We start from the raw sequence: 26541 nt of genomic DNA, 5'->3' as shown, positions 1-26541 counted from the left end.
CAGTCTAGTCCTGAGGTACAAACAACTTTTGAATAAGTTGTATATTTTAATAACATAAATACTGTCTTAAATCATTTAAAAAGTATGTACATATTCAGTTCTTTTTGTTTTCGGGGGGTTGAATGTTTGAATTGTATAGTGTAGTCTGTGTTTTATACTCCTACATTTTGTTTGTTTGTTTTCTGACTGAGTAAAGAAAAACGTATTTTAAGTCAGGCTTCTTTTAAAACCACATGGTCCAGGAAAACAAACGATAAATGCTTCATTACAGTTTTATTACCACTTTGTAATGAGGTTGCTTTCACTTGTGTTTTATCCTTATCACTCTACATCTTCAATCCTAGAAATTGGATATTATGTATATGGGAAGTATATGTGGGTGAGTGACTGCTTAAGTGTATTTGTAAATAAATCGCACAATCTCATAAGATAATTTAGGGCATTTTCACATTAACGGTGATCCCCTCTGCAACTATTTTTAATGTTTTTCTTGTTGTGATCACATTGTCCTCAGGATTTAAAGTGCAGGATTGAGTCAACATATATTCTTACAACTTTAACCCAACACACCATCTCCCACCTCCTCCTGCAACCTTTTTTCCTAATTATGGAAAATGTTAGTATGAAGAGGCTAATGCTGCAACACAGGTAATACAAACTAATATATATATATAACTGGACTAATTTAATATTTCAGTGACCTTCTACTAATCTCAGCTGAACGACAACCTTCGTAAAATAATGTGGTTTCCATTTGAGCTGTTGATAGACCTACATTTGTAGAAGTGATTGTATGACAATGTGCGGGAATTGCTTGCTACACCAGTGCATAACACTATACTGACCGGATCACGAAATCTAAAAGGTACAATTATAGTTTTATCATTGCACACACATATACAAACCATCCCCCCCAAAAAAAGCCAACTACCAAAACAACGCTGCAGTCGTTTTATTTAACTTAAATCCCAAAGATTAAACGTAAAACAAAGCACATGATGCGCGTCCCTGCCGTAATGTACAGCCGGCAAGCTGTCCGCGGAAACCCCCCGAGTCCTGACAGCCGGCACTACACGGCTCCGGCAGTGCGCCTGCGCTCTCCCTCAGTCCGGAGCACAAACACCGCGGCCATCTTGGAACGCTAGTACAAAAAGCAAAAGCGCCAAAACATAAAGTCTCCTTGGATTTCTGCAGTTGAAATGAACCCAAACCAGCATTAGTTACTCAAAAACATGACAGCGTGCAATTCCCAGTTAGGTCGGCGGACTACATCTAGAAAGTAGAGTGACTAAAGCTGCTTAATACGATCCCACTTCTTCACCACCCGCTCCCTCGCAAGCGGTGCTGTATCATCCCGTACTTTCTCGATAATGACGCTTTCAGCCATTTGTCCCGCCCTTTAAGTCTTGACGCAACCAATCACAGCCTTCCGGAATCCCTACGCCGGTGACGTTGCAGCCAGTTGGCGTGTGCGCAGTGCTGGGTGAGCCCCCCCTCAGTGCACAGCAGAGTAAAGATGGCGGCGGGCTCCGATCTGCTGGATGATGTTTTCTTCAACACAGAGGTGGACGAGAAAGTAGTTAGCGATCTGGTGGGGTCCCTGGAGTCCGAGCTTGCGGGTTCGGGTCACGGGAACTCCGAGGCAAGGGGCCAGGCAGTGGGCAACCACATTGCCAGCGCTGGAGTGACAGGCAATGCCAATGTCCAGGAGAGCAAAATGGGACTTGCACAAGAGCTGGCAAAAGCAGGTAATGTAACACTGTGAACGCTGTTTTCTATTTAGTTTTTCTGTAGAAACAAGCGCAGTCGAGGAGAGTGCATGAAGTGGCATGCCTTGAATGCGCCCTGGCGCTTTCCCCTCTCACTCTGCTCTGTTTCCGTTCCCAACAGGGGCTGGAGTGCAAGGGGGTGTTATTAATAATACGAGGTCCCAGGGTTCAGCTATGGATGCAACAACAGGGATCACATCGTCGGCTGGGTCGGAGGCAGCGGCGGGGCTCAGCCAAGGCAAGACGGGGGCTGTCAGCGCCATGGCGAGCGCTGTGCCCGGCCACGGAGCGGACAGCGGGAAAACCGGGACGTCGGCTGTGCAAACTTTGAATGGGAGTAACGTAGTAATGAACTCTCACAATTCAGGAAGTGCTGCCGCTTTCCCCGGGACGCCAGCAGCAAGTACTACTACGAGCAGCAGCACCGCACCTGCTGTCACGGTGGTCAACAACGGACCCGGGTCGGTGGTCAAAGGAAATGTAAGCGCTGTTTTGCCTTCAGCCTCCAACACTGTCATACAGACCTCTTTCCCGAGCAGCCAGAATGTGCTCACCTCGACAGTCATTTCGTCTCAGGCGACAAGTTCGGGAAGTGGACCTACCGTCACACTCGTGAGGCCGCCTATGCACACAGCCGGACCGGCGACGACGCAAAACGGGAATAATAACTCGACTGTCAGTGTGGCGACCCTGGCTGTCCCGGCGGGCTCGGCGGCACCTGTGCAGGCTCCGCTTCTGAACAGCAGCCAGGCGGCGCCGGTCTCCGTGTCTGCCAGCGCCGGAGCGCAGGTCATCAAGTCCGAGTCGCCCAAAGCGGCCCCGCAGCCCACGCCGCCGGCAGCGGCAGGTGTGGTGGCAAACGCGGGTACCGTGTCTCTTGGCCAGCCTATGCAAACCGCTCTGCAGACCGCCCCTCCGCAGCAGCCCACCCCGGCCACCGCTATGGGAAAGAGCCCGGTGTTGCAGAGCATAACGCGGACTTCCACTCCAGCAGCAATCGCTGCCAGTCCCGGCGGAATACGAGCTATCGCCCCGCAGGTGTTGGCCCCTCGCCTCCCGCAGGCTCCGCAGAATCAGCCTAACATCCAGAACATCCAGCTTCCTCCAGGTAACTTTTAAAAGTTTCTCTAGGACCCTGCAGCCGCCTCGGATATGCGCTTGTGAAGCTCAGATCGCACGGCAAGTTTCCCTGCTTGATATACATGTTTTGTCCCCTCATCGGAGTTCAGTATCAGTTGTATCGCATGTTGCTTTGCTCAGTATGTCATACATGCGGTACATTTACAGCTTAGTTGTAAAACCCCCCAACATGAATTAGGATTTGGTCTGCATGTCACTTCTATATTATCTCTAATGATTGTGACAAAAGGGGTGGATAAGTTTTCGTGTCTATTAGTTAGCCCAATTTATGTGTGTGGGTGTCTACAATCCTTAGAGGATATATTATCTATATATCATCAGCAGCAGCAGCCTCTACCGACCCACTGCTCAACCCCCTCCACCTGTTGCCATGTATGCATCAGCTTGTATCGATGCACTGCTGAGTGAAAGCATCCCCAAGATGTGTCAGCTTTGCCTTCCATCTAAATATGTAGACCGATATATAGATATTATTTTGTCTTGGATTAAAGTCCATGAGATATGCATACTCTTATTTTTAATCCCTAAATCCTAGTTAAATTGGTAATCTGTGTGTTATGTATTAAGCCACAACATGCTTGCATCTGGGACCTAAAAGGCTGGCATTTGTCAGTATGTACTCTGATCTGTTTTGTTTGGTATTTTTGTTTTTTAAGTGACAGTTGACATATAATGCTAACAAATTTTGCAGTATGATGCTCTCTGTACTTATTTAAAAAAACATATAACCTCATTAATGTCAAAAGCTTTATTGACTGCAGAAGATAATTGCAAGATTAAAAGTTTAGGCTAGTTATATCATGTTGACACAGTTCCAGTTTCACCTTAGTCTGCTTTAATTAAACACTTCTCTGAGATTCATATATATATAATTTATTTATATATTATCATTAAGGCAAATTGTTAAATGAAATAATAGTTTTATTTCAAAAGTGGTAAACACCTTTAAAAAAACAAAACTATTTTACAGGTTTTATGAGCATAGCTATTTAGCATATTGTTTACATTCTATAACAAAATACTTCCCATCCAATTTCAAACAGTGTGCCAGTTATAACTGCCTTGCTACAGGTGGCCACTTTACACCAGGCAAGCTGCACATTAACTTTTTCTTTAATTCTTTCATTTTTTACACAGAATTGGGCCCGAGAAAATCCCTAGAGTGAAAATCGTCTTCGACAAATGAATTTTATTAATTTATTTTGCTAGGATAGCCTCATGAGATGCAGCTCTGTAGGGAAAAGCAGAATTCATACAAATAATTTGGACTGAAATACAGATAAACACAGACACTTGGAGCAAGATGTACATTTTCCTTTATGGCATAGTATGGCAATTTCATAATTTGTGTGGAATAAAGTCCTAAATGTATTTGTTTTAAAAGTTTGCTATTTGTTACCCCCCATATACACATTATTTCTGTAACAGACTAATATGTGGTGCAGGAGGTCCCTGTTAAAAGTTCTCCCAGAGTGCAGTGTGCACTGTGGGTGTTTAACTGGTTGAAGAGACAGTATGCTAAGCTTGTGGATCAATTTGCTCACTCATGTGCATTGAAATAGTCTGTCAATGATAGTGCTGTAGCAGAAATAAAAACAATTTCCTGCTGTGATGCTGCCCCAGAGAGCAACTCCCAACCACACTACACTGGAAATGCTAAATAGGGAATATGACGACTTACTTTACATATCAAAACATCTTCAATGTACAACTAAAAATGTCTCGATGTAAAAATAAGATTGTTTTTCTTCATTTTATGACTTTCATATTCACTTTCATTTTCTTCCTACTTGTCTGCTACATACTTCAGTGCACCAAAGTACAGTACTGTTATTAAAAATGTTATTGACTGTGGTATAACGGTATTCCTTCCCACCCCCACCCCCTTTTTAGCTTAATTGCATTATCACATACTTTACATGAAATACCTTTAAAGTCCAAGTGACACATATTCGCTACATTGTTGCTTTCTTAAGAATATTAACATGAATGCAAAAGGTAGAGTTGAACTAATTCCATCCATATGTCCTTTTTTGCATCTTTTTTATTGTCAGTTGGATGCAGAACTTGATAGGTTGGTGTACTGTGTGTCAGTTAACATACAAGGGCTCTCCTGCTCACGTTTCCAAAGTGTGTGTTGTGATGTTTATTGCTGTGCACTCGATTTTCTGTGTCTGGTTCTACACACACTCAGGTGCCTGGGAAATCAGTGATTTTAACTCTTGCTTTTGGAAGAAACCAAAGCACGGTCTTACATTCCTTTGGTACACTAAGAAAACAATTAAAAGTTATCTATTTTTGAAATAGCGTGATATTTTTAAACAAAATTAATTTCAAACTGAATGCATTTCCCTTCCCTCAGTGCATCAGGGTGCTTCAGTGCAGAACTGCTATTGATTCAGCTAATTGTACCTTTTATCAATGAATATCCACAACTAATCATAAAAGCATTAAATTGAGGGTTGTACACCAGCTGCAAAGACTGTTTACCAGGACTAACTTTTAGTTTGAACATAAACACAGACTTGTGCTGATGTGTTTCACTTCTTTCGTATTCTGTCGTACGTCTTGTGCCAGACACCATAAAGGTTAAGTGAGTGCACATTCATAATCAAATCACTAGCAGAGGTCTGCTTTATAAGCAGGAATTGCACATTTGAGTAATAAGCAGGACAGAAAATAGTCCTTCATCTGAACAAGAAATAGGAGAGAGCAGCTTCATAAACTGTGCACCCTGAGCAGTCAGTTAGGAATAAATGTAGGTTAAATGCAGTTGCTTGAAGGCACTATTGTACTGTAATGTAAATATATATTTTTGTGTCTTTCAGTTTGATGTATGCATATTGGTTTGTGTGTATATATATATATATATATATATATATATATATATAACTAGTTAATACACCTCCAGTATCAAATTAATAGAAGGCTAGTGATGTTATATTTTATTCTGAGGAAATGTTAAGCTTTACATGTTTATGGTATTAAACGGTAGCGAAAACTAAACATTTACAAGTGGAACAAATGATAACTACATTCTGATTTACAACCACCTAGTTTTAATTCTCTGAGAACAAAATGCTCTCGTGCATTGTAAAATTGAAACATTGTTTAAAAAGCATAACATTTGTCAATTGTAGGACATAGTTGTGTATCAATAAAAAACAAAATTCTTCCATGTTTTCATTTTTAAATTGACATGCTCACTTTTTCAGGTTGACTATATTACTGTACCTAATTTATTGCTTTGTATGTTGTACTGTATTTCCTCTACTGTCTCTTTGAATATGTATTCCATACAAATTATTTTATAGTTCGATAATATCAAAAATTAGTTGCTTTTGACAAATGTCAAACAAAATTATAGCATAACATTTATTTATGTATATAAATAATAATAATCCACTATAAACCACCACTGAATATATACATTTCTTAGATGAACTAGTTTAAATCTTCAAGTGAAAGAAATATAACTTTGAGATTTAATTTCTTAACGCTAGAACTGACAGATTATATGTATTTCAAATCACTTGTTTTTACGTACATGTCATGAAGCAGTATATAAAAGAAAACACACAAGAAAACACGCATGAGGTACTAACTGTTTGTGTGATGTGTATTGCTCTCCCAGTCAGTGTTATTGTTGATGGAGGGGGACAGTGGTCAAGTACAGCATGCTGATAAGTTTTGTTATGCAGTTATCCAGTATTGGCGCCATTAACTACTCCGTAAAATTGAATGTAGTCTTCAGAGAAAGAAATTAGAACCGACTTTAAGACGCTGTTTGGCAATACAAACCCTCTTTAAGGTCGATGTGGCTGTGGAGGGAGTTATATAAATGTATTTATATTAACAGAAATTATAACAGTCAGGCTCACACTTTCCCCAGCAGTCTTTCCTCAGGATAGGAAAATATTAGCGATCGGGAATAAGTGAGTGACTACGATTTAATTTTCTTTCTCAAAAATAACAACAACACTTGGTGTAGAGTATAGTCATATACCATTTGGCATGATACACTTGCAAAGTACAGGAAAGAAAGCAAATGGCGTTGAAAAAGTTGACTCACTTTCCATGTATGGAAAAAGTAGTGAGGACTCAGTGCTTTAATTCCCAGGGCTTCCTTGACCAGATTGGATACAGAGGCGATTACAACATTGCTTGTACAGTAAGCTAATTAACTATTGCTACTACTTCAACTTCTTATCTGAACTATTTTGTTAACAAAGCATAATGTTTTTTTTTCCCATAGTGGATAAGTGAATGCAAATGTCTAAGTCTTAGCTGCATGTCCTGACCTTATGAGCTGAATGTCTGTAGTTGAGAAGGACTAGGTCAACACGATGGTGAAGTCTTTTAGTTTATTAAATGTCTGAAGATTTTTTTTTCCTTCTTCTTCAAGAAAAAGGTTACAGCTGGGGTTGAATAATGTTTCTGCCATAGGGTGTATTTTCAGTGTGACTTCGCAGGGCAGCTCGGGACAGATTCAGGGTTTTATGCCGAGCCCGGACTGACGTACTCCTATGGTTTATAACAGAAGAGCATACAAATGAGAAGAGGTCATGTGCTCGATCTTGATTGTTTGGCTGCAACTTGCTAGTATCTAATGAGACCCAGAAATTAATCTGGTCATTCCTCGAAGGAACATTGACAGTCAACTTCCATTAGCCTCAGGGTCAGGGAATCTGTTTTATACATCCTATATGTCTTTTGTGAATAAGTACTCTCTTAAGTCCTTAATGTAGTCATCCTTTATTTCCACTTGTGACCCCAGGTCCTCTTTCATAGTGTTGCTTGAGAGCAGTCCGATTGGTTGGCTTTCTCTGTGCTTTTGCAGCATTTTGAATACTTGAATGAACCCCCTATGCCATCTCCTCAGTTCAGATCCTTTAACCTCTTTGTTCATTTCAAACCCACATCCTCCCATTTGACAATAAGCCTGTCTGTGTGTGTGTCTGTGCCCCGGCAGGTATGGTTCTGGTCCGCAGCGACAGTGGCCAGTTGTTGATGATCCACCAGCAGACTCTGGCCCAGATGCAGGCTCAGTCCCAGTCCCAGAGTGCCATGGCTCCCCGCCCTGCCACGCCCACCAGCACTCCCCCAGTCCAGATCACCTCAGTGCAGGTAAACCCCTCCAGTTCAGCGATGCCCGGATCCCCTCAACCACCACGCTACCTGCAGGGGGAAAGTGGGGTTACCTAATCTCAGCCATGCTTTTGATACAAACGTAAAAACAAATATATACCTACGTTTACATGTATATATGTATCACTGATTCTGTTTTTAGTGGAAAGCCATCTTTTTTTTTTGTACCTTTATGTTTGAGAACTTAGTTAATAAGCACCTATATGCAAATCGTGAAAACAAACTTTTAATCCATGCATTTTCTCTTTTAATTATTGTTATGCTTGACAAACATTGACTCAGATAGTCTTTTGGCAGAGACAGAAGTGTCTGTGATCTGGAACTGAAAGCACTGAAGAGCAGTGATCTGATTGCTGAAGTACAGTAATGTTAAGTTACAAAAACCAGACGCCTCTTATTGTTAATCTCCAGGCCCCTGGCACACCAATTATCGCACGGCAGGTCACGCCAACGACGATAATTAAACAGGCCTCCCCTGCCCAGACGACAGTGCAGGCCACCACCACACTACAGAGGCCTCCCGTCCTGCAGGTACTGGGCACCAGGATCGGAGTCTAATTGTACAGTTCTTGACTACAGAAGAAATAGCAATTTTCCCCAAATATTTTTCCTTTTCCTATTCCTTTGTTCAGTCTCCATTTTCATAAATATATATATCTATATATACATTTGTCTTCCTTTTTCTGCATTACATGCATATCGCTACAGTATTTGTTATTGTGTTTGTACAGTATTTATACATGGAAGAGCACCCCTTCTTACTCGGTTTAGTAAGTGATTTTCTTGCCCATTCAAAAATCGAAATGGAGACTTCTGTAGACCAGGGCTGCCCCCGGCTGCTTTATTCTGAGTTGCATGCTGTTCTTGTGAGGGATCTAGTTAATGTCTTACCACGTTGTTACCTAACAGCTGATAGATCAGTGAAACCTGCCTTTGTCTGCAAACCAGATATGTAGACATCTATTCAGTCTCACTGCAGGTCTGGATAGGGAATGTGTGCTAAAAAAGACTGGATAGTTATTTATTGTTTTGTTGGCTAGTGTGGATCTGGTTACAGATGGGTTGCTTTAATTCTCTGTTTTATAGTTGTTCACTATTCCCTTGCTGTAGAGGTTCTGGTATTTGATCTCACATTGAGGAAGACTGACTTCCAGCTTGTTTTGATTTCAGTCAGACACTGAGAATTTAAATCCCATCCCAAAAACCCATCAACTGTCCTACTTGTTAGGTGGCGCCCCCCACCTAGATTGCATTTGTCTGCGTAGATGATCAGATTGTAACTTACCGACGAGGTGATTTATTGGATATTTTAATAGAGGTTTTAAGACATTTGATTTGGAGGAAAGTGTCTCTTTAGTAGAAGAGAATGAAGTCAAACAGGCCTTCCTCTGCTGATATTGCAAACGTGATTTATTCCAATAAAACACATTTAAACATGTCAGGATATGAACAATGAAAATAAATTACAAGCTTCTTACATAAACCATTGAAGAAAACCCTGAGGATTAACATTTTGCCATTGCACAAAAACTTGTAATATTGTCCTGACATATATGCAGAAGAGCTTTGTGTCCCGAGCCTCTGATGTCACAGAAACCGAACTAGTCCAGGCAGCATTTCTTAATTATTTTTTGAAAACAGTGTCTTATACTTACATAAGCCCAGCGTTGAACCATTTGTATTTAATGCCAAATGATGGGGATAGAAATACTGCGGCCATAGCAGAATTATCAATTATACTTCATCAACAGCAAGTTTTAAGTTAAGAATCTTAAAACGAAGGAATTAAGTCAACAACATGTGAGTAATTCCTGTTTCTGTACTCTTTTAAGAATCAAATAGTGCTCGGTGGGGCAGCCACGGCCACTCCGATAGGAACTCCATCCCCAGTGCAGCCAGGAGCCGCCCAGAGGACAGTAACAGGGGCCACTGGGGCCTCGTCTAACACTGCCACGGTAGGATTGAATCAGCACTTTTCAGTTCTCATCCTCTTAGCCTAAGATCGGTTTTAGTATGGTTCAGTCCTTTAATTCATTACATTTCATTCTTTTTCTTGTTCTTTTCTTTCTTTCGTTTGTTCTTTCTTAAAATTTCTAACAGTTCTGAATCAATTTAATTTGGAGCTCCTTGTTTTTCCTTGATGTAATAAATACATATGTTTTGCCAGTGGTGTTTCCTGTATCTAATTTTTAGTTTGTTGGGCCATATATGTGATTGCAGTTATTTCTAAAAAGTTACTCTGTGGGATTGTCATTCCTTTCAAACTCCATCTGCAATGTCATTTTCAACATGATGACCCTTTTTTGTAATGGACAATAAAGTAAAAAAACCTTATTGTGGGCTTTATCTGTTGAAGATTTATCAGTAGTGTGATTTGTTAACTAGAGGGAAGCATTTCTTAATATATCAAACAGTGAGTCATTCTTGGTAAGATTAACTGGGCTTCCAAGATGATTTGTCAACACAAGTTGAGAGAGCATTGGTGTCCTTTAAAACTGGTAGGAATTGCATGTGTAAATGAATCTAAATACAAAGGATACTTTAATCTGTGATTCCAATAGTGTGCAAGAGTTGAGGGTCAACCCTTTTCTGGCACTTGCTTCTTAAAGTGAGTTTTACATTCATTAAATGAGTAGATAAAAGTATCAATTATCAGTCACATGACAGGCCTTGTTTAACAAAAACTTACTAATAAGGGAAATGTATATGCCATTGATCTAGAAGGTTGGTTCTAGAATAGCTAAGTCAGATGGTGAAGCATGTTGTCAACACTTGTTTGTGTGTTGGAAGGGCATCAACATTGGGGGGCTTAACATTGCAGTTAACTCTAGAAGCATTTGTGAAGTTAAACCTTTCAAACATTGTTGACTTTCAGTGTCATTTTAGTGACCATGTATGTGGTGCTTTGTTTTGCAGGAAACCTTGGAAAATGTGAAGAAATGCAAGAACTTTCTCTCCACCTTGATTAAGCTGGCCTCGAGTGGGAAGCAGTCTTCAGAGACAGCAGCAAATGTGAAAGAGCTGGTACAAAACCTTCTGGTAAGAGATGAGGCACATATACCATTAACCTCATTGTCTCTGTGTGCTTTGCCAAAGAAAGTCCCAAACTTTCCACAAAGTGCCTTTCTAATTAATTTAGATTAGAGTTTGTCTGAGGTTTGTACCCAGGGAAACAGTAAAGTAAAATAATGTCTCAAATCTCACTTAAATAGAGTTTGGATGAAACGCTGCACTAGAAAGTTAAAATACAATACAATTTTAGTTTTTCTCAGAATTGACCAATGTCAGATTGCCTTATCTGCTAACCAAGACCACATTCTTGCTTTATTTGATTTATTTTATTGATATTGTTTTAAGATGTATGTCTAACATTATTTTCTCCATACTTGTTTAAAGGAAGGAAAAATCGAAGCAGAAGATTTCACAAGCAGATTATACCGGGAGCTCAATTCCTCACCTCAGCCATATCTCGTGCCTTTCCTCAAGGTAAGGGTTGTTAGACATTCTGCAACACGACGGTGGAAGAATAGAGACACACTTTGACCCAGAAAGTCTCCAAAATCAGAATTAAGAGGACATGTTTTACTTTTCATAGAATGTCTATATGATTTAGGTAGTGTATCAAAAGTATTTTAATTTCTTGTATTTTATTCACATGCTACGTGCACAAAAGTACAGTCTGTGGTAAATACTATGAAGGTCAGAAGTTGAAACAGTCCCCGTCTAGTGACTTGACTTTACTAAGTAGTGCTTGCAGCTGTAGGCAAGGTGATATAGGAGCTTTCCATTAAGTTCCCCAAATTTGTTTGTCCAGAGCAGCCATCTGTGCTCCGGTGTGTGTTGGTGCTTGTCGGGCAGCCCGTGGTCCTCACCTCATTGCCCTCTGTTTTCCTGTTTTCCTCCCTGCAGAGGAGTCTCCCGGCCCTGCGGCAGCTCACCCCCGACTCCACGGCGTTCATCCAGCAGAGCCAACTCCAGCAGCCCAGCACCCAGGCCACCACCACCCTGACCGCCATGGTGCTGGGCAGCACGGTGCAGCGGACTGCGGGCAAGACCACCGCCACTGTCACCAGCACCCTCCACCAGCCCGTCATCAGCCTGGCCCAGCCCGGCCACACCAAACCAGGGCAGGCCACTCCGCTGGTAAGAGAAACCACTCTGGTCTGGCACCGCAGAAACCAGGACGAGCTCAGAGCCTCTTAGCTTCATGACTTTGAACTAACTGCACCTACTCATCCATCAGTACTTTCAGTTATCACCTTGTTATCTGGTATGTAACACAATATGAAAACCCTCAAGTTAATTGAATCATGCCTGCTACTAGAGAGAAGTTGTTTGGGTGACATCTGGCTTAGTAGACGGGTCCTGCTCATTTTAGCCAAGGTACATCTGTGCCTTTTCTGCATAGACTGGATGCTTTCTAGAACTAGAATGCCTTCCATGTTAACCCTTTAATAAGTTGAGTTTTCTTTCTTTCTTCCATCTCGTTTGGAAGCTCTCACTTGGGGTTTGCAGTCCAGCAGTGAATGCAGATCAGCTGGTTTCCTGTTAAGGTGGAATCTTTTTGTTTTCTTCCCTCGGACAGGTCCTGCAGTCACAGCAGCAGGGTGCCATGGTGCGGCCGCCCCAGGTCACGCTGACGCAGACGCCAATGGTGACACTCAGGCAGCCTCACAACCGGATCATGTTGAGTCAACAGCCGGTGCAGGTGAAGCAACTTCAGACAGGTACAGTGAGGGTCTCTCACCTGCCGGGTCTACTGGGAGAAGGGGGTCAGTATCTGTGGTTGGGACGATGAACCTTTGAACAACATTGAAAAAGAAACCCATACTGAAATGACTCAGGCTTGGTGATTTCAGCTCACATGTGGGCCTTGTGTTGGTGTTTCATCCCCACAAAAACACAGACCCACATTTTTAACAATGGCACCAATGAAATCGAAACCCACCCACCAGTGACAAATTCCAAACCCAGTAATTCCTGGTTGGCCAGGATTTTCTCGCTTCTACTCAATGGAGATTCACCATCAAGCACTGGACTCTTAACGTGTGATTGGTGAGTGGGTGGGTGGGTTAGGCCAAGAATTTGTCCTGCTGTGTTTTTTTGTTTCTCCCCCACATAAAAAATATAAATGCAGCACCTCTCTCGTGGTGCTGTGTTACGGAAGTTAAGATATTTAAGTTAAGATTCTGCAATTATGAAAAATAAATTTACTGTAGGGTGTTTACACTGTTAAAATCATTTTAGTGTGGTTTTACCATAGTTTTGCAGGGGTTTCCTATACCTCTGTGAAGTTGGCACCCCATTTGTTCAGAATATGAATACAAATATATGTATTCGTCTGTGCTGCATTTGTGCTCGTTTGTGCCGCAAAAATCATCGTTTGTGCTGGTATGGTTCCTGAGGTAGTAAAGATTATATTTTATGAGCTGTGACGTCACTCAGCACCCCATCAACGTCCAAATCGCACCAACATAGTTTCTTTCGTTTGTGCTATGTTTGTGCCGGTTTGTGCCGTATTTGTTTTCATCAGTGCAGTTACAGTTTTTTTAGATATTCATTTTTTAATTATCAGCGATGATGTCATCTAGCACCCCATCAAACTCCAATCGATTAAAAGTGGTGTCATTTGTTTGTGCTACGTTTGTGCTGGTTTGTGCAGCAAAAATAATTGTTTGTACCGACATGGTTCTTGAGATATTAAACATTATATTTTAATCACTTAACAGTGTCTCTGTCCTTTCGTATAGGCTTCAGACTAAACCCTTGCTACGAGACTCATTAGGAATGATTCAATTGAAATTGATGTTTTTTACTAAAATAAATATAGACTTTTTGTTGTTGTTGTTTTTTAGTGTAACAAACATCTGCTTTCAGTTTTGTTGTATGTAGATGTTCCGTGCCAAAAATGTTATGGCTTTAATTTTCGCTATTTATTTTCGCAGATTGGCTCATATGTAACTGAGAATTCAAAACGGCAATGTACCCAACATATCTAATGCACAGTGAGGTGAGCTCAGTTAATAGGAGTAAAGCTTTCAACAACAACAAAAAGTCTATTATATTTATTTTAGTAAGAAACATCGATTTCAATCGAATCATTCCTAATTCTGGAATGTCTAAATCAGCTTCTTTCATTATCACATGTCTACGTGCTATGCTGACCACTGTTTTATTAGGGTACATGGCTTAACTTTTTATTAAATAAAGGAGACTGTTTTTAATGCAGTGTGATTGAAATCACTTAAAATGCGTGAATAGCATCGACCGTCTAGTAAGAAGTTGTCCTGGATAACTGATGTCTGGTGCAAAAAAATACCTTTTTCAAGTGTATAGGGTTCACATGGAGTTATTGGCTACTTCCCTGTACCCAGAATGGAGTGGTGAACCTGTTGATAACAGGTTACAATTTGTGAACTGAAAGTATTCATGGTGTTCTGGTTTCCAGTGTTTGTTTGCGGTCTCATAGCAGGGGTTTAGTAGGAAGGCTATACGAAATTAAGTAGTCCTAACCTACGAAAACGAGACATGGAGAAGTGTATGCATTGATGCAAAACATGGCTTTGTCGGCAGTCCAAACCCGACTCTCCTGCTTTGCTGTAGGCAGCCGAATAAAGAACCCTGTTGTGCAATTACACTGCCACGTATAAGCAGAATTATATTGAAGCAGGATACGCATTTGAAGCCGGATACTGCCAAAATAGCCTGTGCATTTACTGCACAAATCGGCACAGTCGTATCATAAAGGACAGAGACACTGTTATGTGATTAAAATTTAATGTTTAATATCTCAAGAACCATGTCGGTACATACAATTATTTTTGCTGCACAAACCAGCACAAACGTAGCAAAAACAAATGACACCACTTTTAATCGATTGGAGTTTGATGGGGTGCTAGATGACATCAGAGACTATTTTGGTGCTATTTGGACGTTGATGGGGTGCTGGGTGACGTCACAGTTCATAAACTATAATCTTTAATATCCCGGGAACCTGACCAGCACAAACGATGATTTTTGCGGCACAAATGCAGCACAAACGAATACATGTATTTGTATTCATATTCTGAACACATGGGGTGCCAACTTCACGGAGGTGTTTCCTATGGGTTCAACATGCCTTCACTGATTTTTACTACACTGGGGCATGGGAATACCATGATACAGCATAATAAATGTTTACTTGTGGTCCAATTAAAGGTGTATGAAACCATATGAAAGCGCATCAAAAGGATTGCAACAACACAGAAAAACCTTGTTAAGAGGGCACAAAGCTCATGGTAGATTTACCAAGGCAAAGTAATGTGTCATAGAACATTAAAGCAGTGTGTGTGTTTGTTTACTTGTCTGAACCACTGTTTTCAAAGATAACTGATACTTCTCCAAGCTGCTTAACCCTGCTTTTGATCTTTTGCTGAGCTTCACAAGGTAAAAGGAGTCTTTTTTTGAGAAACGCAGCTATGGCCAAAACACATTTAACAGCATAATATGTGTTTTATTGCCTGTGGCCTGTGGTTTGAGAGATAGTACTAAATGTGTTCAGTAGTTCCCCAGTCTATTGATTAAGTAAATATCTTCTTGCCTGGTGATAGTTAACAAATGCTGCCACCTTGTGTTAGATTGCGTAGCTGCAGCCTTGTGCCCAACAAGCGAGGGAAACCAGGAGTGACTGTTACACCCGAGAGTGAATGTCATTTTGGTGAAGGCAGGAAGTATGTTCAAATTTCACAGTCTGACTAACCTGGAATTCAGTACTCAGACATGTGAAATCTTTAATTACTGATATGGAGGTATATGCAGATCTTAATGAAGACAGTGATTTCTGTGTCTGTTAGTTCTATGTTCCATAGCAGTCCTTGCCCAGCTCCCTGTACCATGTGCCGCCTTCTCTCCGCAGTCCCTGTCGTGAAGCAGACGGTATTACCTGGTACAAAAGTGTCCCCGGCCTGTCCGACGCTGGCATTGGCGGCTCAGAAGAACAAACTGAAGGATGCAGGGGGGGGGTCCTTCCGGTAAGCAGTTGTGATGCAGTCATGTTTGCCCCAGAGTATTTCACCATTATTTGACTATATCACCATATCACCCATAAATAACTCCCATCTTGTTCTTATACCGGTTTAAAGCAGGGCTGAGGTTGTCTGTAGTCGTTTCACGGTCATTAATGTTTAGGTTCATGCAATGAAAATCATGATTAAATAGCAGCAAATAAAAGTGCTCTCCAAGGCCAGGTTCTTTTGCTAATATAATAAAGTGCTGGACAGTTCAGTAAGTCCATGACAGAACCGTTTCAATGGAGGGTGACATTTTTTGCTGCAGTTTCTGTAGTTTTTGTGTGTGTAGCAACCTGCACACTAATGATAGCTTGTGAAAAACGGGGGCTATGGACTTTGTTTGCACTACTTGTTGGTATGCTGCTTTGGAAGCTTCATACTCCAGTAACCCACAGTTTATGCTAAACATGGTAAGTTGAAGTCTTTTAAAAATGAACAGCTTTCAACAAACTACAATGAAAATGTGTTTCCAGGGACATCAGCATTGAAAACTAGAGGGCGGATATAAAACAAACAAACAAACAAATCTTATGCCAACTTTTACACCTCCTGCCTACTGTATTGGCCTGAAGATAACACCTTTTTTTTTTTTAGAATATACAATTTAAAAAATATGAGTCGTCCTATATTTGTGGACAATGCTCAAGTCAAGTTAAGGCTGTTGGTAGTGAGGAAATTGCGTGTTCAGTTAAATGAGTGTTTGAGCACTTCTGAAAATAGATAATCCTATCTTGTGTGATTCTGTGGAAAAGAGTGATTCGAAAAGGGTCAAACATCAATGGGATTAAGACGTTTTGATGCACATCTTAAAGATCATGGTTGTCAGAGAAGCTGAAGTATTAAATAATTGTGGTGCTGCTAAGAAGAACATAAGAAAGTTTACAAACGAGAGGAGGCCATTCGACCCATTGTGTTTGTTTGGTGTCCATTAATAACTGAGTGATCCAAGGATCCATTTTCAGCTTCAGCCACATCGCTGGGGAGTTTGTTCCAGATTGTGACAACTCTCTGTGTGAAGTGTCTCCTGTTTTCTGTCTTGTCTCCTGTTTTCAATTTCCATTTGTGTCCTTGCTGATCTGGAAAAGCTCCTCTGGTTTGATGTGTGCTAAACACCTTCCATGACCTAAAAGCCGTTGTAATTTTATTGTAATACAAACCTGGATTTCTGGATTACAAACAACTATCAGAGCTTTACTGGATCAGAAAATTGTATCACTGACGCCCCCTAATGGTTAGTAAAGAAACCGGTTTGTCTCCTGTTGATTGCTGAAGGTGTTTTATCTGTTTGATAGGCATTTTTGTCATTTTTAAACATTTGCGCTTGGTTTGAAGAGTCTTAAATCCGACACATTGACGTGAACAAAGCAGGTGGGAGAGCAGCCTTGGTAACCATGCCCGTTTCTGTGCCCAGGGACGATGACGACATTAACGATGTGGCTTCCATGGCGGGGGTCAACCTGTCGGAGGAGAGTGCGAGGATACTGGCCACCAACTCCGAGCTCGTGGGCACGCTGACCAGGTCCTGCAAAGACGAGGCTTTTCTCTTCACATCGTCACTACACAGACGGATTTTAGACATCGGTAACTATGGTCCAGCAGCATTGTTCCTTGGTGGCTTTGTCTTTCACTGAGGGTTATAAATGCACTCCAATGACATAACCACTCGATCCCATTTCACTTCAACTCTGCTTAAGTTGTACAAGTTTATTAGCTTAAAAATGCCTTTCCTGTGCTCTGTGCAGGGAAAAAGTATGGAATCACAGACCTTGGTCCAGAGGTTGTCAACTTTGTCTCGCATGCAACACAGCAGAGGCTACAGAATGTTCTGGAGAAAGTGACAGAGATCGCACAGCAGAGGAACATTTCATTCAAGGTAAGGCTGAAGAAGCCAGTCCATCCTGACTCTAACAGAAGCCTGTAGTTTGGCCCCCTTGTGACCGTGGTGTGTCTGCCCTTCCCCAGGAGGACGACCGGTACGAGCAGGCCAGCGACGTGCGCTCCCAGCTCAAGTTCTTTGAGCAACTCGATCAGATTGAGAAGCAGAGGAAAGAAGAGCAGGAGAGAGAGATTTTGATGAAGGCAGCAAAGGTAACACCACGGCGGCTGTGAAATACATGTAGTCATTTAGTGTTACAATGTGAAAAGTCCCTCTGTTATTAACTTCCTATGGCTCAAAAACGGTTCCCTCTATAGAAAAGGACCTGACGCCACCACCAGTGCAATCAAAAACAATCAGGAGAGACCTGTTCTCTTTGTGTTCAATTAAAGTGGGCAGAATTGTTTTTCTGTATGTATCTGTAATGGAAAATGGATTTAAGATGATTGTCTCTGTGGTTTTACACTGTTATTCATGTCCTGCTAAAAATCACGGGAGACAGACATTTCAAACTGACATTTCTTCCCGAGTAGTTTTCTTTTTCACGAAAGCTCGCAGTATTTTTCTTCACCTAGTGGGATATATAGAATGCCAGTGAAAATATAGAGAAATTGTGGTGTTAACAGTATAACATATACTATATATTATAGTATGTTTTTGAAGAACTTTTTAATTTAATTTCATTCCTCTACAGTCTCGATCAAGACAAGAAGACCCAGAACAGCTCCGGTTGAAACAGAAGGCCAAAGAGGTAAACAATATATATATATATATATATATATATATATATATATTTAACCCTTTTAAACAAAAATATTCAAAAGAAACACAACTTAGCCTCCCCTTTAATGCTGTGAGAGCAAGATGTATATTTTAGGTACTTAACATTGCATAACAATACAAAATAATGAAAACTGGCAATTATCCCAGCATATTTTTCCTTTAATTATACATACTCATTAAACATGTCTTTGTGTGTGCTCTATGTGTGATGCACTGAAGCAGATATCATGCATTGTGCAGTCTTTTGGTCATTTGATTGCGAGGACAACAGCATTGCACAGTAAAAACATGGTATCATTGTGGATGAGGTGTCTTAACTGCTGTGTGTGTGTGCGTCACAGATGCAGCAACAGGAGCTGGCCCAGATGAGACAGCGGGACGCCAACCTCACAGCGCTGGCTGCCATCGGGCCCAGAAAGAAACGAAAACTCGACTCACCAGGATCTGGGGCAGGAGCTGAGGTGCTGCATTTTCCCACTTGTCTTCATGTTTCAGTGTTGTTATTTTTTTACTTCATAATGAGCAAATCGCTTCGAACTGAAGTAGGAAAACGCTGAGGAATCAGAACTCTTAAACTGGGACAGCCAAGAGCGAGTGACTGAAGTTATTTTGTTTTGCTGCAGTTTCCAGCTCTAATTCACTTTTTTAACAGCTGATATTCTCTCTCAGTGAACTTAACTTTGATAATCGAGTATCACAGAATGCACACATTACAGTTTCTTTTGGCGTTGCACTCAGTACTGTAAGTGTCCCATAACTTGGTCTGATATTATCTTTGCACATTTTATGGCTGCGCTTGTGAATGTTGCCATTTTTCCTTTAGTTTTATTTAAATTACATTATTTAAATGTATTTAAAGTCATGCAGTTTTCTGCATACATAGTATAAAACATGAGGTTTGTCCCTTTTGCAATTTCTGATTAATGGCTCCCTCTTCTGGACTAAATGTATTATTTATATTACTACCACTAATATGGTTATTACTACTTATGTCTTACATAAGAGTATTTCATTTGTTAAATATAAACTGAAATATTTAAAGGTGAGATGTGTGTATGAATTTATCAGAAGTACTACTAAATAATGATTCAATATGGAATCCCTAGTTAAATCAAGAACTTTCTCTATATTTGAAGACTGCAGGCAAATCTTCAGCAATAATTATGGGGGCAAATAAATGTATAATCATTTTGATATCAGTTGAGATCGACTTCTGTGATGATGCTCTAGGGTGGGACAACCATCATAAATGTCAAAAGAGAGAGAGAGAGCAGAGAGCATTGAGGGTAGAATGGAATTAATCCATGCTACCTTCAATGCTCTCTGCTCTCTCTCTGTCTTTTGACATTTGAAATTACTTTGGAATAGAAAACGCACATTTATAATGTGTACAAATATACGTGTTCCTGTCAGGGAACCATGGCCACCATATTGCTGTATAAGAACCTCTCCGAAGCATACAAAGCCTGGCCTGATCTCAGCCTGCTCCCGTAGTGGGAATGTGAGCTGGTATCTTAGTGGTGGGGTGTGGAGGGCGGGCAGGCAGGGCGCTGCGGCCGGCCGGCGGCAAGGTCCTGATGGGCTCTGTGTCTCCCCTGCAGGGCTCTGGCTCCAGCGCCGCGCTCCCCGGCAGCTCCAGCGTCAGTGCGTCTCGGCAGTTCACTCGGCAGCGCATCACGCGTGTCAACCTCAGGGACCTCCTCTTCTGTCTGGAGAACGAGCGAAAAACCAGCCACTCGCACCTCCTCTACCGCGCCTTCCTCAAATAGCACTGGCTACGGGCACAGACTGTTGACTTTCTGTTGGCAGGACATGTTCACAGGACTTCTTTTCCCTTTTTTCCCTACTTTAATGAATATATATATATATATATATTTATCTATATGTATGTATGTATATATACATTTTACAGAGAGCGCCTTTTTTGTAACATGCAAATGGACAAATGTACAAAATAATAAAGAAATCAATTTTATATATTTCTGTTTATAAAAAAAGTTCAGTTAAAAAGGTTTCTATAAAATATAATTATTGTTATTATTTTATTATTATTATTATTGTTATTATTATTATTATTATTATTATTATTATTATTATTATTATTATTATTATTATTATGGCCTGTGGATTATTTTAACTGGATTAATACTTCATTTACTGAGTTGCCTTCTTGCCAAAATAAGCCATATTTGTACCTGATCTTAAAAGGCTAAGCAATTAATTAATCAGCTACCTTTTTTGTCCAGCTTTTCAGTAGCTCTCATTATTTTCAACTGTTTTCACTGTTTTAGCTCAGATTAAACTTGTCTGGTGTGATTTTTTTATTTAATTTTTTAGTTTTAGTTTAATTTAATTTAAAGACAATTTGAGTTAATGATTATGTATCCCTCAGTTTGCTTTCTGTGTTTGAATGGAGGAGATCTACACACCCACTCATGTGTAATCTCAGCAGCTCATAGCAGCTCGTTGCATGGTTAAAAGGGCCTTTTAAGCCTAAACAGATGTCCATTGTTTGAATGTTTTTAAAAAAATCCAAACAAAACCAACAAAAAAAAAAAAACCTGATTTGATACATTTCCTATCAACATTTTTTTTTAATTATTACTTTATTAACTTTGCATAAATATAGGGTAATTGCACTGTTTGGGGCTTTCTATTAAAATCATAAACAATTTGATTAAAAGAAGAAAGATACCAAGTCACTGAGAACCAAGAAATGTTTTTAAATATGGATCAAAGTCTAGAAAATAATCATTTCTGGGAATGATTGCCAGTAATTGTACATAACTTTTGGCACATAAAATGCTATGTAAACCATAATTATTTTGCTAAAAAGGACTGCATTCAATGACAGACCTACTTTGAAGCAAATTAGAAGCCAGAGGGAAGCCCCATAATTTGTACCTATTTTTTTATTAAATATACTAATTGTTTCTTTATATTTTTTGCAAGTATTGTATTACAATTGTCTATTAATAGTACTTTTATGATTGTAAATACTTTTGTTTTCCTTTTTTCATGTGTGTAATTATGTTAGTTCTTCAATGAACAAAACTGTTTTCAGACGCTCTGTAGTTTTAAGGACCCTTCTGTGTACGCCTAATGCTAATCAGTATTTTTTACCAATGCCTGGTAACTGTTACACATTTTCCCTCTTTTTGTCTTTTACAGAGAAGAAAAAAAAATCTAGACTCATATATATCCCTCTTGTACATTTTGCACAGTCACTTGTTTATATGTAAATATTTTACCTAAAAAAAGTTTTTAATTGCTATTGTTTTATATAGGATTGAAAGAGAATTAACTCCTTCATTAAAAAAACAAATGAAATCGACCCTGTTGTTTGAGTTGTTGTGTACCACTCCTTTCCTGCCTGTTTGATAGGTAACAAACTATTTACTTACTTGATACGGATAAGCAATGAAATACTCTTCCTTGTGAAGTCAGACAATTACCCAGATTAAATAAAACAAAATAAAAACATAGATTTTCTTAAATGATTTGGCTCACACCTTTATCCAAATTTGCATGGAACTTTAAAATGACCTAGTGCTAAAGTTACATAGTGTACAGTGCTTTAAAAAAAGTAGAAGGGATATAGCCTAATACAGAAAAAGGTTAGTTCAACCACAGAGGGAGAAAGGAGGAGACAGGAGTAGGAACAGGAGGTAAGATATGTTCATCAATGTGAAACATCCACTGTATTCCTGATTGTGGCCAATGAGATTTAGAATTTGAATCCCCCTACAGCATTTTTCTATTAAGACACTAGATGGCAGCCCAGTTTCATATTCATAATTCTCCGATCCACATTTTTACAACTATTTATTCTCGGCTAATGGGAGCTGGCTGAAGTTCCTGGCGTTTAGAGAGAGGAAAGTTAATGACTTATCCCAAATCCAAGGGTCTGGTTGTTTTCTCGGGTACCTACAACAGCTCATAGAGCACTCTGAAACACTTCACTAATGCACTGAGATAATCCAGGCTTTCAATTCCCGTTGTTAAGAAGGGACCCTTTCCATTCACAGACTCCTCCACCATGTGCTGCAGATTCTGGGCTCAGTTGCAGTAAACCATACCCTCCCGAAAATCAGTCCTGCAGATGTTGTGCAGCACACCAACATGGTTTCATGTTTTTCTTGTCTTTCTCTCACACCAAATGTACTGCATACTAATACATGGCAGGCCATGATTTTTCTGTGGCATTTGTTTGTTTCCCACTTTGGTGAATTAAAGCACAGCATGTATCCTTCAAGGGATAGAGACCATCATTCATCTGAACTTAAAAAAAAAAAACACGATTGCTTCTAGCAGAGCTTTCTCTAAAATGGTTGAACTGTAAAACTGGTAGTTGGTAATGATAAGAACTAAAGATATTGTGCTGGTTTTCAAACCGCTGTTCAACCCATATGGTATAAATAAAACCCCTAGAAATGCTGCTTACGTCAGTTTCAAGTACCTAAAATTATTGATTTAGCTTTACTGTGTATTTGATTTAGCTCTGAACAAAGGAAAACTGTGAAAATGCCCCCTAAAGTGTAAGATACCTGCTTCTCACTTTACTAACACAAGAAATAAAGGAAGGTAGCTTGAATCGATATACTTGCAAATGCATCTTTCTTGTCTGGTAAAAGCTGACATGAGAGGAGACATTTTGCAGCAACATTCAATTTACACTCCTTCCACAGTTAAAAAAATCTAAGAGAAAAGTTTTGACTTCATCTGAAAGACATTAAAATAGTCACTGATGCACTCCCATCTCTGGGCAGTACCAGTAAAATGAAGTAGATGATAAAACAATCGAGGCGTTTGTAATTTAAAAAAAAGATATCAGCATCACAGAGGGAGAGAGCAGCAGAGCACATAAATCTTAGCAGAGGCATTGAATTAAACATTGGCTGGAAACAGGGATAAAATAAATAAATAACGCAGTAAATCATTAATAGTGCTTTGGATTGTGTCTTCAAGATTGTTTTGAAGCACAGGTATATTTACCACCATAGGGGGCTATTTAAGCGCTGTAGTCTTGAGCTTACTTGCACTCCTTTTGTTACAATAACAGAAGGTCTGGGCCAGGTAAACTCAAATGGGGATAAAGACCACAGTATGGTAACTCTTTGAGGGGCTGACGAATTAGTTCTTCATTCTCTAAAACATACGTTCAAGGCTTTTATTTTTATTGGCCTCATGTGTTTCAGTCTGACCACTCTGATGTCAAGATGCTGGGTATCTCACTGCAACAGAAATCTTTAAAATATATTTTTATACTCTTACAAATAATGTCATTATCGCTTGTTATTGTGTGACTCACTGTTTTGTAAGATATTTGTGTATCTTACGGAATACAAGCTTGCCTTTTACTGTATTTGTTATCGTCTGTTTTTTAACCTTACAGTGCCCATGTGAATTGCTCTGTGGCAATCTGTTGTGAAGGATGCTGTGTTAAATGATTGATTGATTCATTGATTCATCTTGGTTTCTCAGTGGGAACTTTAAAACTTAATATAGAGGGTGATTGTATTATATAGAGCAAAGTACCATCTGTCAAATGAAAAAAAAAAAGGTCATCAAGTATTGTAGATGTCATTTGCAATTGAAGAACAGGTAAAAGTTTCCATACGACCAAAGCCCTCATTAGTGTCATGATCAATTCCAAACAAAGTTAAATCAAGAAGTAAAACAGAAACATGAAAACACTTTTGTGAAGCAAATCTGAACATACGGGCCTTCAGTGATAAGTTAGACATGCAGAGATTGGACTGAACTGTAGCCAGGGCTGTTAAATCTGTGCAAAATTTGAAGCTAAAAAAAAGACATAATTATAAATATAACATTGATAACCCCCATAAAACGTAGGTGGACAAAGATCTCTAGATCAGCGGGAGATGGGCAAAGATACACTGGTGTCAGCTGCCATTGCTGTATCTGCTGCTCGTAATGGTAAGTGATATGATACAGGTCGCCTGGGAGTAGCGAAAAATGCGAGGTGTGCCTATTTCAGCCACCTGGTAGGAAACACTCCGCAATCAGACGCTTTGATGTTGCACATGCCCCAAAGGGAGTCCTGCCAATTACCTCTCTTGAGCAAACACTGCCGATGAAGCTGAGGGAAAATTGCTTCACTCATTGTCAGTCACGGAGCACCATGCTAAATAAGCGACCAGGGAGCCGTGCAATAAGCAGGTCAGGGTCTCACGATTGCTGCTCAAGTGGCAGGAGGTAATCCTGCAGGGACTGGGGGATAAGGGGCTTGAGAAGTTCTAAGAGGAAGGAGAGGAGAGAGAGAGAGAGAGAGAGAGAGAGAGAGAGAGAGAAAGTAAAAGACAACAAAAACAACAGCCCACTAGCAATGAGAAAGAAAGCCTTCCGCAACTTAGAGCAATACCAGAACATAGAACATAGAACATAGAACATAGAATCAATTAAACAACACCACGAATGCCCCAGAACAGCTGCATCTCTTTATTTATACATTACATGCTTTGCTTCCATTTTTAAATGCTTATTGTCTGTCATTTTCACACACCAACTAATGAATCGTAGTCTGGAGTCCATGTGATGAGGTTTTTCAGTGAATCAATAAGGTAAAAGGTGGGGTTAAACTTTGCCCTTGATGGAGACCAGAAATCACAGGCTTTTCTATGGCCCATCATAAGATATTTACACTGCCAGAGACCTTTTTTCATGGCTGGATGTCTCGCAAGCATCCGATCCAGACTCAGCCACTGGCACCACAGGTTAGGACGCAGAAGATGGATGGGCTATAAATATAGAAGTGGTGTGGTTTGAATGGGAAGAGAGGAAGTCCCAGGGACCACGTGGCAGACCGTGTGTCAGACTTTTAAGAACAAGGGGAACAACTAAAAAAAAAAAGAAGGAAAAAAGAAATGTATTGTCTTTCAGGACAAACAGCCAAAATCAGGAACAAACAGGGTGATCATGTCACTGCCAGCACTCAGTCTAACAATAAAAACAATAATCCTTGTAGGAAGATCAAAACAGTGCAAGTGCTACATTTCAAACCAGCTCTCTCTAGTAGTACCGTCTTAATGCTCCTTATATACCCTTCTATCGGTCTAGCCCCTCCCCTTAGACCCAACCATTAGCCCATAGGGACAGGAAAAAACAACAACATTCGAAACAAAAACCAAAATCCTCAAACATATCTAATATGAATATTAGTCTTTACATAAAAATAACAAATCTATAATCCTACATCACCTCTACACAAAAAATATACAAACTTTAAATTACAAAATAAAACAAACACCCCAACAAAGTAACACACTAAGCCCTTCCTCATAGCAGGAACTCTAGTCTATAACACCCCCCCCTCTGTAAGATGGCCTCTGTAACCTCCTTTCCTTCACCAATATGGCCAATTTTCAACCACATCATAGGTGAGTCTTTGTTGGTTCTCTTTTCCTTACTAACCCTGTCTGAAATAAGCTTTGTAATAAATCACATTAAGGTTTGCATTCTATGCATATGGTCTATAATTGCAATATTATAATACCTAGAATGATGATACCAAACATGTTAAAACAAACAAATGTCTAAGAGAGGGATGGGTCTTCCGCCATCACAGACCACAAAGTCCGGGAGGCTCTGAAGCCCAGAGTGTTTTCTAAAGACGTTTTCATGGATATCAGAGAAAAATGCATTGTTATCCTAAATGTAACGGGGCCATAGTGTGTAAAATGAGCCTGATGTCTTTCCCTGAAGATTTGGTAGAGAATTCAAACCACCCATGTCAGATCTTCAGAGACACTGG

At 40.0% G+C, this 26541-nt stretch overlaps 1 protein-coding gene across 2 annotated transcripts; it reads left to right on the top strand.

Annotated features, from left to right (window-relative positions):
• The first annotated feature begins 1495 nt into the window (after nt 1–1495).
• taf4a (TAF4A RNA polymerase II, TATA box binding protein (TBP)-associated factor) lies at nt 1496–22101 on the top strand. 2 transcript variants are annotated; one of them, XM_066702506.1, is made up of 16 exons: nt 1496–1748; nt 1891–2877; nt 7882–8036; nt 8469–8588; nt 9890–10012; nt 10974–11096; nt 11454–11543; nt 11967–12200; nt 12643–12784; nt 15955–16069; nt 17520–17689; nt 17851–17981; nt 18071–18196; nt 18679–18735; nt 19109–19228; nt 20369–22101. In XM_066702506.1, the coding sequence occupies exons 1-16, from the start codon at nt 1517–1519 to the stop codon at nt 20534–20536; spliced, it is 3093 nt and encodes a 1030-aa protein (XP_066558603.1). In that variant the 5' UTR covers nt 1496–1516; the 3' UTR covers nt 20537–22101. The 2 variants fall into 2 exon arrangements, with proteins under 2 accessions (XP_066558603.1, XP_066558604.1); XM_066702507.1 differs by lacking the exon at nt 9890–10012.
• Nucleotides 22102–26541: the final 4440 nt, after the last annotated feature.

Source organism: Amia ocellicauda, chromosome 4 (assembly GCF_036373705.1).
Source record: "Amia ocellicauda isolate fAmiCal2 chromosome 4, fAmiCal2.hap1, whole genome shotgun sequence".
NCBI lineage: Eukaryota > Metazoa > Chordata > Actinopteri > Amiiformes > Amiidae > Amia > Amia ocellicauda.
The sequence above is the reverse complement of the archived record's forward strand: the minus strand, read 5'-3'. Positions and strand labels throughout refer to the sequence as shown.